The 15550-nt window shown below is 38.0% G+C and overlaps 3 protein-coding genes across 3 annotated transcripts; all 3 read right to left on the reverse strand.

Moving 5' to 3' along the window:
* Positions 1-166: 166 nt before the first annotated feature.
* Positions 167-2200, reverse strand: LOC118434509. Its single transcript, XM_035848237.1, has 4 exons — positions 1582-2200; positions 1132-1503; positions 807-1072; positions 167-741 (listed from the first exon to the last, which is right to left on the reverse strand). The coding sequence occupies exons 1-4, from the start codon at positions 1604-1606 to the stop codon at positions 403-405; spliced, it is 1002 nt and encodes a 333-aa protein (XP_035704130.1). The 5' UTR covers positions 1607-2200; the 3' UTR covers positions 167-402.
* A 2455-nt stretch (positions 2201-4655) lies between these two features.
* On the reverse strand, positions 4656-6310 carry LOC118434555. The gene is made up of 4 exons (XM_035848337.1): positions 6261-6310; positions 5123-5228; positions 4966-5057; positions 4656-4900 (listed from the first exon to the last, which is right to left on the reverse strand). The coding sequence occupies exons 2-4, from the start codon at positions 5178-5180 to the stop codon at positions 4688-4690; spliced, it is 363 nt and encodes a 120-aa protein (XP_035704230.1). The 5' UTR covers positions 5181-5228; positions 6261-6310; the 3' UTR covers positions 4656-4687.
* A 6967-nt stretch (positions 6311-13277) lies between these two features.
* LOC110843862 (probable leucine aminopeptidase 1) lies at positions 13278-14648 on the reverse strand. Its single transcript, XM_022089910.2, has 2 exons — positions 14359-14648; positions 13278-14211 (listed from the first exon to the last, which is right to left on the reverse strand). The coding sequence occupies exons 1-2, from the start codon at positions 14576-14578 to the stop codon at positions 13340-13342; spliced, it is 1092 nt and encodes a 363-aa protein (XP_021945602.1). The 5' UTR covers positions 14579-14648; the 3' UTR covers positions 13278-13339.
* Between the last annotated feature and the right edge of the window lie 902 nt (positions 14649-15550).

Below are 15550 nucleotides of genomic sequence, written 5' to 3' on the forward strand. Positions count from 1 at the left end.
GCAAATAAATAATTGCATAAATCGTGTTTATATGTTGCAGACAGTGCACTTTTCCGCGATGCATATTTTACAAATCTCCTGCATTTATATAATCCGCAGATATGATGATGCATGTTTTTGTGTCACCGAAGGAAGAACAGATCACATAATTACATGGTTGGTTGACAAGTATTTTATTTTATCGCTTCAGAAGACAATTTGAAACGACAGACATTAGCTAGTAAAAAACGAATCACATGAAGACTTTGTCATACATAAAACTGAATAATTGACTTCACAGATTTGGTTCATAAATTTTGCTGTGGAAATACTCATTCAAAGTACCCCTACCAGTACTTTAAATAGAAATGTCTTGCGAATTGTAGATTGCTGAGTGAGATATTACCATGTTCGTTTTTGATTTTACAGATTTAAATTTCCAAAACCGGTTTGTTCGTCGTAAACACCATTTCCACACTGAATGATCCACTGATTCTCGGCTGCCCTCCTCTGAGCGGCATTCTTGCCAAAACCTTGTTGCAGAATTGTGTAGCGTCTATCAGTATCAGCGTGGATGCAGGTAAAATGGACGGCAATATCCCTAAGAAGATCGTGAACGTCAGGCGTTGGTGGAGGTCCAAGAATTACGGCAACGGCATCGTCCAGAAGGGCCGACCCGATTGTGTAAAGGTTTCGGTTTCCGAAATTGGTCAGGTATAGCAGGTGGTTATGCCAACGTGCATGTACATTTTTACCAACAATCTATGGAGTACAAAAGGCATTATATTTTAAAATAATTACAATGAATTTTATCATTTATTTCTTACTACGTAAGACTCTCCGATATAAGTTGTCCAAGCCGGAATTGGGAGTTGGAGGCAAGCGTTGCAATGGCATAAATACACCAAATCATTCATACGACATGTGTAGCGTTTCTGTTGATGACAAACCTGGTGTTGCTGGGTTCCCCACTGAACTGAAGCACTCCGAGTCAAAAGTGGACTCGTGACGACGCAATGCGATTCTCTACAACTAAATGTTCCAGGACCCGTTATCATAAATCTGGCATTTCTGTTTATATCCAAAATGATATCTAGAAACAAAAAAATGTATTTGAATTGTTTTCTGGGAATTGGCAGAAGTCAATAATACCTTCAACTGGCCTGGGGGTCTTGTTTATAGTTACTCGTAGAGGAAATTCTTGGTTTGCTCCACCTGGTGGATCCCATGGAAGCAGGGGATTATTATTCTTCGTGATTGTTAATCCGATGCCATCATCAACCACACTAATCTTTTTAAGGTCGGCTTTCAGAATCATACAAACAAGAGATTGTCGTGACTTTCTCCTTCCATTGTTTTGCTGACGACCTGATCCATCTTCAACATTGAGCTGGTAATTAACAGTGAACTCTGCCACTTCATTGTTATGCATCCCATCTACAAATTCATTGAAGAGAGGAGTGGTTGGGAAAAAGTAGCGGCCGTCGCATTCGAAACTGTACTGGGGGATGTATCTAGCCCATCCTGGATAAAAAAATTGATTAAGTTAAACTAATTATCATTAATAAAGTTAAACTAAGTGTTAAATTTTATTAGATTCACCTCGCTCAAGTGGTTGAATTAGCATCTACCATTTGCAGACCTTGTCCAGCTAACAGTACAGGCGCGGGTGGAACAATTGGGTCTCCCGTTTCAGAATCCCACTCCCAGCAGTCCAACAACTCCTGGTCATGCGGTGGTGCAGTTGCTGCAGGTAACTGTACTGGAGCTTCGGTTAATTGTTGCTGGACTAAAGTAAACTGTTGTTGTGCCAAGATGAATTGCTGTTGAGCTGTGGCTAACTGCTGCTGAGCTAAGGTCAATTGCTGTTGAGCCGTGGCTAACTGCTGCTGAGCTAAGGTCAATTGTTGCTGAGCTAACGCCAATTGATCTTGAAGCGCTTGCATCTGCAGCGGTTCCATCTTGGGCAAAGTTGAAAAACTGAAACTGGTTTAATTTATCGAAGAAGACAGCCGCTGGATTTTGATTTCTTACATTAAATCGATTAGTTTCTTACACAACGCAGGAAGCTGATTCTGGTAATAAACAAATATAAATTTCTGAAATAAGCAACCAAATAATCACGAGTTGTCACTCACCAACCGAAGAAAATGAAAAAGGACAAGGTCATTACTTTTTCAGCCTGCAAAAACAAAAAAAAATTTAATGAAATTTTACAAAGTCTGCCACGGACTAATATTTATATATTTATATAAATATATGGTCTGCCACTATATATTTATTTAGCCAAATTATAACTAAATTGACTTACTCGGATTGAAAAACGTAAAATTAATTAATAATTAATTAAGCTTGCGTAATAAAGAAGTATATCAAGTCATATCCTCTTCTACCGATATATTTAATTAATTAATTAATCGGGAGTAAACAAAGCACGACTAACAGAGGGCTCAGATGATTTTGAATATTTGAACGTTCCGGTCGACCCTCGATGAATTTTTCTCGGCTTGCCCAAAGGAAGATGAGAAAATCTGATAATCAAGTACCACCCTGTACAATACATGTTGAGTGGAGTCGCTTCAGAAGACATGAATAAAGAGGACGGAACAATTAAATAGATATTCAATGGGAGAGAGATAAAATTGAAATAGAAGCCGAGATATAAATCCGGCCTTTATCATGACGACTGCATCTCTGATGGATGGATGTGGTCCCTGTCGTTGAACACTTTTCACAGCTTCATGTGCATGTACTCGTAAAATGTATGTATATTATTACCAACCAGCTAAATAAGTAAGTAACCAGCAGACAGGACAACTTGGTTGCATAATCACAACAACACAATCTGTTCAATGCACTTTATTACCACGTCCTATTGTCAGCCGAGGAGAGGGATCTACATCGAAAAGTATCTTCCTTTACAAATCCAACAAAGGAGGAGTATCCTCATTTGTGACGATATGAATGTACTTTGTGGTATCAAGATAGCAAGGAATTGAAGTGATGATGCGTCAGATGGGACGGATTATTTGCGTCATCTAAGGCAGCACTAATTACACGTTGTCAGGTGAGTTGGATTTTGCATCTCGCCTTGTCCCCGTCCTTATCGATCCTGTTTAATCTGATAATGCTGATGGAGGAAGGACGCTGATAGAAGAAGCCGTTGTTTAGATCGTTACACAATTTATATGCAATTTCTACAATGTAAAAACCAGCTTTCTTTGGCCCGAGTCAGGTGGGTACCATCAACTTTTTATTCTTCCACACATTTTGCCGTGTATTTCTACGTGTGTGCAAAATTTCAAGTCGATTGGATCAGCGTAATCGATAGACAGACAGACAACCATGATGAGTACATAAGCCCTGACTCGGACTAAAAATTAAGTCTTTGCATATCAATAATATGTATACTCATAATTTGCAGAATCTCAAGTTACCAATATTTTGCACGGTATTTATTTGCAATAAATATCATACCCTATTTATCACCCCTCCTTCCTTCCTTCCTTGTCTGATAGCTATCTCACACACTGGTAGCAAACGTTATATGATTTTTCTATTATTATTCTTCGGGCTGAATGTCCTCCTCTCTATATCCGACGACACAATGCATCCTCCATTCAATTTGTCCACCGTTCTATGAAAACTCTAATTCTTTCCTGGATTGTAGTTTCGTTTCATTCCTTCTTCTTCTTCGTTTTTCCGAAGAATCGGCCTTTCTTGGAGAAATAATTAAGAAAAAAGAGAAGAAGGCCTTTATTCTCAAAATTCAATCTTCTCCTTTTGCTTCTTCTTCTTCTTTCTTCATTACTTTTAATTTGAGCATTCGACTTCACTCAGTCAGACTGAGGGAAGAATTGAGTGACGAGTCCAGGAGTGAATTTGGATAATGGACGAGAGAGAAAGAGAGACAACTACTGGGCGAGAACTAAGGAAAAGAAGAAAAATAAATCTCAAGAAAATTGTCCCATTCCATTTGCACCTTTTGTCTCCATCCGGAACAATTGTTCCCTAAAAACTTTGTAGTTTTTTGGTGTGCGAAGAAGGGTTGGGTGGGATGAAATTTGAAGAAATATTTCATTTCTACGGGGTGGCTTTCCCATTTATTAAGCCAACCGATTAAAGAAGTTGATTGAATGTTTTTATTTAATTTTGTTCTTTCTACATTTTACATGCACATAATTTGGGGGTATATTTCCAGCATGTGTAATCTGTGAAACAGGGCAATTTTGCATTTCTTCGGGATTTTTTGTACTTAAGTTACGACATATAGTTTTAAATTTTTAAATTTTTTGTTTAATTCTGTTTCAAATTTACGGTTTATCTTTTCATGTAGATAATGACGTTGCAATTATTTATTATGCTGTTGCACCAAGTTTTGAGAGTATGACAATATATAAAAGTGGTAAAAATAAAACGCATTGAGCACACAATTTGTGAAGATTAAAAGTTGTATTTTAATTCTTTTAGTAATTAACAATTGTGGTAAATGTAATCTTTGCAAGGAATTGTTAGTGCAGAAAATTATTGTTTAAATTTAAAAAAGTTTTGTCTATGCATATTTCTCATCTGAATGCGTATTAACAGGATTAAGCGCAGTATGGACACGTGTCTTGATCTGAAAAGCAGATTTTTTTCTGATGATTTGCGACATTTTAATAAATTTCAGTAAACAGTAAACATTACGAATGTACTTTTATGCCGATCTTCACTCAGTAATTTCCGTTACAAATCTTTGCACGACAAACACAAAGTACAGCAAAATGGAGAAAATCATGCCCATGATAAGTATCAATAGCAATCCCTCAAGGAATAAGGCACGAAACGCCAGGACGAGAAAAACAATCAGTCCTGAAGAGACGAAAAGTCCGAGAGAGAAATAATTCCAGTACAGCCATGGTTTGCAAAGACGTGGATTTTCCTAGAATTAAATATTATTAAAACAATTTAGCCTTTAAATTTGCGTTATTTGGTATTAGAACGGACCGTTCTATATCCCTGGAATAGCAGGAAGGATACGATGAAGTACATTAACGCCATAAACACACTACCAAGTTCAAACGTGATGTATCCAGCGCCTATATACATACATAGTAAATTTACTAAATTTGTTACCCAGTTGAGAAGAAACCGCAAATCTTACGGTAATTATTAAAGCCGGGATATTCCTTTTCAGAAATTGTTTCACTTTGCGATATCATGAGGAAAGCTGTGAAACCCCCCGACACAATTTTGATAATACCAAAAATCTGTAATATATTTGTTGACAAAATGAAAATGAAACCTAATAAAAAAATATTGTTAACTAGCGTTTAGCCCGGCCAAGGCCGGGTTCTAGGGTTCCAGTGGGGGGTGTGCCCAAAGCGAAAAATCCGTCATACTATACTTTAAATAATTCCCAGTGGAGACTTTGTCATACCAAATACACACATCAGAGTGAGGGTTTGCCCAGGTCAACTGCATTTTAATTAATCTGGTCACAGTACAATTTGATTTCCCCCTGTGGGAGTAGTTGAATGGCTAATTACTTAAATTCCCGTCGCGTGGGAGTAACTGCATAGCTAACTATTTAAATTCCCCCGCTTCACGCTCCCGTTAAGTTCCATAAACCCCGTTAACTCCTACAATTAACGCCAAGCTATTGACGGATTCGGATTCAGCGTCAAAAATACATTCGAATTGATATGCGACATCACGAATAAGCCATATTTAGCCCCCACGGTCACGGCAAGGTCACGAGGGCCTCGCAGGTCAAAACTATTGACGGCGTTGGATTCAGCGTCAAAAATACATTCGAATTGATATGCCACTCGCTGTGGGTGGAGTTTCTCAAACTAAAATAATTAATTAATAGTGTTTATTAAGATCCATTATCATGATAACCACTATTGATGAGTGATGTGATGTATGTATGTATACTGCACACTCAATTTACTTGCACACTGTGTTTATATATTAAAACATTTAATTTGAGCTTGATGGCAAGTGAACGTACGTGAAAGTCACGTGCAGGCGAAGTGAGACTCATGCAGTATGAAAATTTATGCAAAAATAAATTTTTTCCCTCTTTGTCTCCTCTACGGGGCAACTTGCATTGAGAGCCACAGGGACTCAGTCAGCGACTTAACACTAACGCTTTATTAGAGTGGATGCTTTTTACAATGTCCAATACGGCAATGATCGCAGTTCCTTGCGCGACCGTGCAACAACCGCAGCAACAAGTTTCCACCATTATGAATAGTGTAACATGCAAATATATTGTAATTGAAAGTAGAAATTACTTTGATTTTTTTAAGTGAGAGGTGTAAGATTAGCTTCTGGTGAAAGAATAAGCAAATGTTGTCAAGCAATACGAGAAGCTCATCCGACGGTAAAATGCTAGTAAGTGGTGGAAAGGTTACATTGTTTATTTTTTTATCTGGAAACGAAACAGATTTCTGTTGCTAAAAATACGGTGGACAAAAATTCGCGTGAATGAAACTTGGTTTTTGCCATTCACGTAGCATATTTATGCATATGTACTACATATCTGTACTAGAATTATTTATCTTTCAGATATAATCTTACTTATTTTTTCAAGATAGATTGATTTAAAAAAATACACACAAAATGAAATGCCTTACTTACGTACATATACCACTTCTCAGGGGAATTTTCTCATCTGTACGCATACAATTTCAAAGTCAGAAGGTCAAAGTGAGGTGTTCAATACATATGTATGTATCCAAAACATAGCGTCACTCTAGGCCTGATAAATACCATCCATCGTCGTCTCAAAGTCTGCTGAGAATCCAACAAAAAAACGACTGTAACGCTTATGCACCGATACTTTAAACCTTTCTCATTATGATGCGCTTTAATTGGAAGACTTATTTTTACATACGTAGCTCAGAGATCGCATAATAAATGCATCTTGATAATTTTACCGTGCACGTAATTCCTCGTCCTCAAATAGAACGAGTAAATTTATCATTACAATTGCAACATGCACTCCGTACAACATTGTCACTACATAAAAAACTTGGAGCATTACCAAGTTGATCAATCATTTTTGAACGTTATAATGTCCTCTTGAAATGCGGTCCATGTATTCCTTCTTATTTATTCTCTCAACTCTGCCATGCAAGCAATAACAATAACAATAAAGTTGAAGCCTTTAAAACTTTAAACAAATGAAAACTAACACCTGTGTTTTGTCTCTTGTTCCTTTTTCTTCCTTTCTTTTTAAGCTGAGGAGTTGTTTGTTCCAAAAGTTTGTAACAAATAATTTTTCTCATTGGATTGAGCAGTTGAACAATTGGATTTATTTCTTATTCCTTTCTTTCCCTATTTTCCTTTACTACATAGCACGCAGCTACTTTTATTATGCAGCGTAATCTGGCCGAGCTTCTCAATCCCACAAAGACAAACCACTCTACGACACCGATGCAAGTGCCGGTGTACAATTTGAGACAAAGATGTAGCGTATGTACATACATGTGAATATATATTTGCTCTGCATGTCTCTTTCAGGGGATTAAAGTCTTTCTGCCTAAAAGAAAACCTAAAGTCTGCTTGAAATTCTTAAGAAAATGGAGAAATTTAAATTATTTCCTACCGTGTAGGAACGAACCCATTGGTTCTTTTGTGTAGTAAGAAGATTTCGGCAAAAATCAGGCTTGTCAGTACAATAGAATTTTGGACGGGGTGGAGAGTGACATTTCTTAGACGTCTCTCATACAGTATCACATCTCCTCCCTCACTATGAAATGGTGCCGATGAAATTAATATTTTTTTAAAGAAAATAGGCTTAATTTGTATACAATTCCATCTTAAAAATGGGAGAATGGTAAGACTTGAGTTATTTCATATATCCTTTTTGTGCTTGTGCATCGGGAGTAATAGAGTTACAAAAGTGAGTGCACAATATTGTTACCGCATTTACCCCTCATTCTTCCCATATTATTGAGGGACACGAAGCGGGGGGACAATGGGGACGACCGGACTTTGCAGAGTATTTGCAACAGCAACAGCGAACAGTTTGTGTCTCATGTTGATTGTGTTGGTAAAGAGGGAATTGGAGGATGAACAAAGGAGGGATTAAATTTTGGAAACTTGAGTAAAAAGGAAGTCAGTGAGACATGAAAAACGATTTAAGCCGAGAGAATAGAAAACAGGAGACGGGCACCCAACCAGATAAACTAAACTTGCTATGAACTCCCAATTCGATGACAACGACTGTTTGTAATTCCTTTATCGTCATAATTCACTGCGGGTGTGATGGAAGAAAGTCCTGCTGGAATTGGGTGCACATGCTGCCAGCCACCAATATTTTGGAAGTATTGCTTATCATATTTTTTTATAAACAAGCGAATGTGTCCACCCTCTCATCCAGTAAAATTTATGAAATAATGCATCCAAATAATATTTGAACATGGTTGTTTTTGTTGAAGTATACATATTCCAATCGTAATTTTTACTTGAACATCTTGATCATGTCACAAGTGACGTGATGTGCTGACGACGTACATACGTTTGGTGAAAACCACGTCTGCTTGATTCGTGCTTTACTAGTTGAATGAAATTAATTAGCAGCAATTCTTTTAACCCGTCACCACCCGTCCTTTATTCTTCGTTTGAAAGTGTCGATTGGACTGAAATGATGATAGCACAAGTCAACTCACAAGATTGAATAACCACATAACTGCATTGATTATTGTTATTTTAGAGGCATAATAGATACGCAATGTCAGTTCAATTCTGCCAACCACCTAATAAAGAGAAGGCAAACGATTAATTATAATTTTCCGCCCAATGGCCAAGTCTCTGCCTGCCTTTTCCTTTTGAATCGTCTCTTCCTATAAATGAATGCGATTAATTCCACTTGTTAATCGTACCTGAGTTGTCGTCGTCAATGCAATTAGTTGTGCTATGTATTTGAGGTGATAGAAATTGTGGAAAAAAAGGTTTGATAAATCCACTGGGCAGGTCTAACAAGTCAATCAATTCTATTATGAGAAGTGTGAGGCTGATTGTGAGAGTGACCATCATGCCATAAATGCAAACTCCTTCTTCATTAGGCGAATAAGATGTATGATGACGTGTAGTCTGCAGCACTTCCTCAAAGAGAACTAGAAAATAAGCAGGTCCACGTGTGTCTGTATTAACAGGAATTGTTTTTTTTGTATAATTGTTGTGAAATTATACCAGATTTAACTTCTGCTAATTGACCATCTGATTGTGGAGGATGGTCCAAAAGAGGCAAAATAATAATGGGGACAAATGCTCCGACTTTGTTGTAGAAATTTAAGCCTGTCTGCCTGCCTGTGACCAAGACAAAGAGGGAAGCAGGTCCAAAACAATCAAAACAAAAACAGCATGACGGCCAAACTTTAATCTGCGGAGAGAATGGACCTATTCAACCGTTTACGCATTATTTTCAGCAATAGTGCAGAGCATACTGGGTAGGATGCGATGGTCATTAGCAACTTGACATTCTGAATAATAACCAATAGTGAGGAGGTGTATGGGAGGAACAATGACTGGTTGATTTGCTTTCACTGCGCGGTGGATGGATATTGCTGTATTACGTCGAATTCGGAACAGCTACCAATTTTGCATGCATTCGTTTTTTGGTGGGGACATAAAATTTATAAAATTTTGAAGTGACAGAAAATACTGACGATTCCGAATTTATAAGAAAATCAGTTCGTGAATCAATCAATTAATTCATTCATTATTTTTTTAAGTAATTTACGCTCAGAATTTCAGTAAGTGTTAGCTAATTAGTAAAATGAGGCTAATATCGGTAAGAGACCAACCTCTATGTTTCAGTCGTAATACTATTTATTACTGATTACTGTATAGAACTGCCACTGGCTACGCACAAAAACACAACCGATCATCGTTCGCTTCGATCTTACAAGGGCCGTGCCAAGCAACACGGATCATTAATCATTTTCGTAATTAGCAGCAGTGAGAAAAACATGCCTCACAATAGGCGAAAGAAAGGCTAATGGCTTTTCACCAAAATTCAAGATGGAGTCATACGAGTCTTCATTTGTGGACGATGATACATATTTATATGACCACTGCCATATCTATTACATTTTTCTTTACCAGGACAAATAAAGCCGTTCAGTTTATAATTTGACTCTGGGGCAAATGCCAATAAATTATACAAAACATAGCTCAATTCTTCGTTAATAAAAGAGATAATAAAATGAATCTCAGCCATAATCCATTAATTTTGTATGTACGTATACGTATTTATGTACAGCGTTGAGTTGTCGAATGAATAATGACACAAACAAAATAAATTGTTTTTTTCCTCTCGAATGAAAGGGAGTCTGACAATAAACAGCTTTTTATGTGTTTTTTAGTCAAAGTAAACAAAACGTTCAAGCCAAGGTTCACTGATTGATAAAGAGATCAAAAAAGAGACACGAGCAGTTTACCAACCAACTGTGCTGAGAGAAGAAAGAGGAAGCTGTAAGGGAAATCCGACTGACCTTATTAACAATATTTATGGCCAACTTATTCAAATCGTGACTATTTATTTGTGTCGAAGGCTAAAAAACTAATGGAAAACAACGGAATAAGTGAACCCCGTTTATCGACAGGACAATGATGATGGTACTTAAAAACTTTCCCGTGTTCTTGACTTCCGGTTCGTCAACGAAACGGTGGTGCTGACTGGTGAGCGGTACTTTCTAAAGCTGAAATATCTCACTCAACAAGAATTCTTCTCAAGTAAAGTTGACCTTTAACCTTGACCTATCATTTTTCCTACACATTGCCCTCATACCGTCACTCTTTTTTACCACGAGCAACGATTTTGATCACAACGGGAACCAAGGTTGGATCAGGGGTTGAATGGAGAAAGGTTAAAGAGACAAGAGACTACTATGTACTTCACTCACTCACCCCACGCAATCCCAACGCCAACTCTCTCCATCTCAATTGTCATCCTCTCAATGACGTGAAGAATAGGAGAACACGGGGAGCAGCAACAATAGGAAATCCCTCTCCTGCATTCACTTTCGTCCATCCAGCTTACGGGAATCCAAGTGAATGATCATAACGAAGGAGGGCAAGACGACAGTGGCGGATTTTGGGGGAGATCGAACCAAGTAAAAAAGTTGAAGGGGGCGAATATGTCATCAATACATACGTATATATTTTTGGTTTATTGATTAAGGTAACCCGAGTCGTGAATTTGCAAATAATGATAACCAGAAACAACGAAAAATTGCTGTGGCGTCGTCATCACCTAAATTATGCAATGCTTTCACCGCAGTCTCCAATCCGAAATGCGACTATGTTTATGTACAAGTGAGTGAATGAATTATTATTCGAGTAGTGGTGGTAAGCAATATTTCGACTCTCTAACAGTAGCTAACTATGTATTTCCTATTGCTTTTTATTAATAGACGAGCACACAATGAGCGGATGGAAAGTATGCCAACTTTGCATTGCTTGGTGAAAGGGATGGAGATGATGATGATGGGAAAGCACTCTTCCTATCCATTCTCATGTTGATGAAACACGTCCAACGGAACAACACACAACATGAATGGTTTGGTGGAGGAACACAAAACATTGAGGGAGAGAGGCAACAATGGCAACAATAATAATGCCATGGAACAGAACAGAACAGAACAGCGAGTTCCTCGATGTTGTGTTCTTTTCTGTTCGGCGGGGGAAGCTGCCACGATGTACCTACTACTTTTATATGGGGACGCAGTAAGTAAAAAACGCGATCAGAGCAATAAATAAAAAAAAACGTTAATGGACCTTTGACTTTTTATTCTGATTCTTTTAATGGCTTTTGATCCATAGTAATGAGTAGATCATGGAGTATGGCAGTGTATCTTTGAGGGCAGAATTATCGGGGGGTTGTTTATTTTGGAGTAAAATTATCCTGTATGTAATGGTGAAAGCAGTGACAAATTCTGCCTGATTTTGCACAAGAAACTATGTACATAGCACCGATTAATAATAAATATCCAGCCAAAGTATACTCTTGTTGCATAACTTAAGACAAGTCGTAGTTCGACTTCCAAGGACATTTGGATAGATAGCTGAGAGAGAGAGGAAACGGGTGCTTTTATCCGACAACTAAACGTCCCGGATGTCTCCTCAAAACTCCGAATTTCCGCAGTGCCTTCCTCCCTCCACTTGGAACACTCACCACACAGCTCCCCGAACATAGTCAGCTAGACGGGCGGAATAAAAATATATGGTGAAATGGATCCAACTTTGACAATGGTCCATTTTTATCCTTGTTCACCAAATTTCTCATGCATTTGCAGTCAGTCCTTCAAGGTTGGGAAGAGAAAGCAAGGCAGGATTTTAGCATGGAAAGCAAGCCGTTCATAGAAGAAGAAAAAATTCTTTGAGAAAGCAAAAGTATTTAATACCCACCCTGGATATTTGCACATTCGTATTTATGGTCGTGTCGTCAGATGGGAATGATGTAAAATTCCAGCAATTTGTAGGCAGTACGGGGAGGAAACAAATTCTATGATACTTGAATATTAAAATTATTGATAAGAATTTATAAAGATTTGGATATTTTGAAAACTTCATAGTTATGAAATTTGACAAAATATCGTGAAAATTCTAGACTTTTGTGATGGATGGTCACTCCACGCCAATCCCTGGGTTCATCAGCCAACTTGATGGGTTATCAGAAGAGCAACATGGGCAGTATGCTTTTCAATTTGATTCTATGACAGGCGATTCCGATTTACCTCTTTTAACTCTCTCTCTCTTTGCAAGTATGTATGTATTTCGACAATGCTGTATATTTACTTTGTAGGAAAAAGGAACCTTGGTCATTGCTTCGCATTATATTGACCTGACCGGATCCGCACCACACACTATTCACTCAATTCAGCATTCTTCGATTCAATTGTCCACTGGGCCGATTCTTCTCTTTATCACCAGTTGCAGTCATTCCATTTCTGCTGGTGCTGTCCATCTCCATTGTTGTCCATGGACTGCCTGCCTCGCGTATTCTTAAGATCTACCGGAAGCCATTTATTCCGTCTTTCGTATTCTTCTTCATTTCCCCACTTTCTACATAGCCAACTACTTTAGTTTGGGTGAATATTCAATGCACCGGCATAACATTTACATACTTAAGTTGAGTCCTAGAAATAAAACTCGTCAGAAGACTATTGACCCGTCCAAAGGATTGAAAAATGCTAGAAATATACCTGATTTGACAATGATTTAAAATTTATCGTCTCAAATTTCCTTGATCCAATGCCCATATGCATATGAAAGAAAGAACTGGTTGATTGGGAACATCATGCTTTTTTTAACTACGGATTTTAAATATTTATTTCATAATTGATTTTAAATTTCCAAAAATTTACACAGTTGTGGGCTCTGCAATTTCAATCGCAGCTCCCACCGTCATTTTGACAAATTCTGCAATCTGCGGAAAGCTCATTCTGCTCATCGTATCCGACGTGGTGTGCATGTAAGGATTTAAAGGACGTTCGCTCGAACAGGCTGCACGAAATCCGTACTGATTAAATGAAGCATGGTCCGAGCAAGCATACCCACAAACGTCACTGACCCATGGATAAGTGCAGTATTCATCTGTCACCAATTTGAGGAATGTTGTCAACGTTGCGTCAGTGTTATCAGAGAGAAACGTTATCTCGTTGGCACCAGCTTGGTATCCAACTACGTCAAAATTAACCATTCCCACGACGTTTTTTCCTCCGGTGAAATATGATTGAGCAATGTCTCCAGATCCGCGAAGTCCCACCTCTTCCGCGGCGTACCATTGAAATTCAATTGACCTCTTTGGAACGATCCCGCTTTCTAGAATTACTCGTAAAGCTTCTAAAAGTGTGACGCTACCACTTGCATTATCATCCGACCCGGGTGATGGGCCTGATGGGTTTAGGCCGTTGATTGAGTCCATGTGAGCCCCAAAAATGATTACTTCTTGCCTAAGTTCTGGATCGGAACCTTCAATCCGGGCGATAACACTGTTCTGTGGCCAACTGTGCAAAAAAGAATTTGCCACCGCAGTCCCGTTATAATTTGTGTTGGCAATGCTGTCAGAAACTTGAGCAAGAAGCCAGTCAGACGAATCGACTCCAGTTGCTGAGAGGTAATATCGGTTGGTAAAGTTGTCAAAGGCGTCCACGAATGCTTGCATGCGTGAAATGTTGACCCTAGCGAGGGCTGGAACAATGGTTGACTGAAAGCGAAGGCTTACAGGGATTTCTGAAAATAATAAGAGCAGTTTTTGAGTTTTTAGACCATATCAATTTGGTTGACCCGTGGGGTAAAGAAGGTCGGGTTGGGTGGTTGATGCACAATATTCGAAATAGTCACAAAAAAACTCATTGTGCACAAAATATTTTGCAATACCTGTTGTGGAAGCTTTGTGAACATCGGTTGGGAAAACTCTGCCCGTGATGTCGATAAAGTTGATATTTTTTCTAATCAGAGAAAATATCTCGTCTTCAGTGAGCCATGTCCCGGAATCTTCCGGGCTGATTTTTATGAGACGCTTTTCATCTTGAGATGGACGCCCAACAACGGCGGAGGCTATAAGCGAAAGAATCAGAACAACTTTAATTGGCGTCATTTTGGATAATTTACCCCACAACTTGGCACAATTAACTGTATCGGACTAAGACGGAGTGACCTTATACCTAATCATTTTATATGAGTACGTGTGAATGTGACAAGCGATCAATCAATATCTCAATTTTCTTATCTGAGTTTACCGAACTTTTACGTAATTATGAGCACGTACTCAAGTACTGATTAATGACAATAACGAAATTCTGTCCGTGAAAACCTGAAAGAATTTCGTCATCGTCATCAATTTTATATAATGTCAATGATGTATTAATATAAGAAGTTCTTATCTACTCCACTCCTGAATGTTGTGCAATCAGAGCTGGGTGATTATTCGTTTTTGAGGGTGGATTAAGGATTATGGATTAACCACAAAATAATGTGGATTGTGATTAAATTATTTTCGTCAGATTAATTCATGTCAGGATTAATCCGGATTAATCCATGAATTCTGGAAATTTCAGGATTATGGATTATGGATTAATAATCCGGATTATTTTGGTGATTAATGATTTTTACACTACCTACAGATATATCTAGCCCAAAAAATTTAAACTATGTGGTTTCACATAAAATATTTAAAACGCCAGTTTCAATTGATATATGTAGCACAAGGCAGCAAAAACATGTTAACTCTTCAAATGGTAGCCGACAGGACAAAGTTGTGAGAACTTGAGACTTCAAGCTACACAGTGGGATGAAATAGAACTACGGGAATTGAACTGAGTAATCCAGATTGAGAATTAATCATGAATACCTAATCATGATTAGTAATCATGATTGGGATTAATCGGGATTAATAATCATGATTAGTAGTCATGATTGGGATTAATCAGGATTAGTAATCCGTAATCACGATTACGGATTAATGACATCTAATGGGATTATTCCCGGATTAATTCAAATTCCAGAAAAATCTGGATTATGGATTGGGATTAATCTACAAAAAACTCTCATTGTCGGATTAGGGATTATG

The sequence above is a fragment of the Folsomia candida genome, unplaced genomic scaffold (assembly GCF_002217175.1).
Source record: "Folsomia candida strain VU population unplaced genomic scaffold, ASM221717v1 Fcan01_Sc002, whole genome shotgun sequence".
NCBI lineage: Eukaryota > Metazoa > Arthropoda > Collembola > Entomobryomorpha > Isotomidae > Folsomia > Folsomia candida.

Bases quoted from the DNA above. Each gene is read 5' to 3' on its own strand.
- LOC118434555 (XM_035848337.1), bottom strand. From the start codon at position 5,180: ATGATATCGCAAAGTGAAACAATTTCTGAAAAGGAATATCCCGGCTTT. The intron at 5,058-5,122 runs GTAAGATTTGCG...GTATGTATATAG, and splicing joins TCCCGGCTTTAATAATTACC to GCGCTGGATACATCACGTTT. The intron at 4,901-4,965 runs GTCCGTTCTAAT...ATTTAATTCTAG, and splicing joins TATTCCAGGGATATAGAACG to GAAAATCCACGTCTTTGCAA.
- LOC110843862 (XM_022089910.2), bottom strand. From the start codon at position 14,578: ATGACGCCAATTAAAGTTGTTCTGATTCTTTCGCTTATAGCCTCCGCC. The intron at 14,212-14,358 runs GTATTGCAAAAT...TATTATTTTCAG, and splicing joins TCACAAAGCTTCCACAACAG to AAATCCCTGTAAGCCTTCGC.
- LOC118434509 (XM_035848237.1), bottom strand. From the start codon at position 1,606: ATGCTAATTCAACCACTTGAGCGAG. The intron at 1,504-1,581 runs GTGAATCTAATA...TTTTTTATCCAG, and splicing joins AATTCAACCACTTGAGCGAG to GATGGGCTAGATACATCCCC. The intron at 1,073-1,131 runs GTATTATTGACT...TTTTGTTTCTAG, and splicing joins GACCCCCAGGCCAGTTGAAG to ATATCATTTTGGATATAAAC.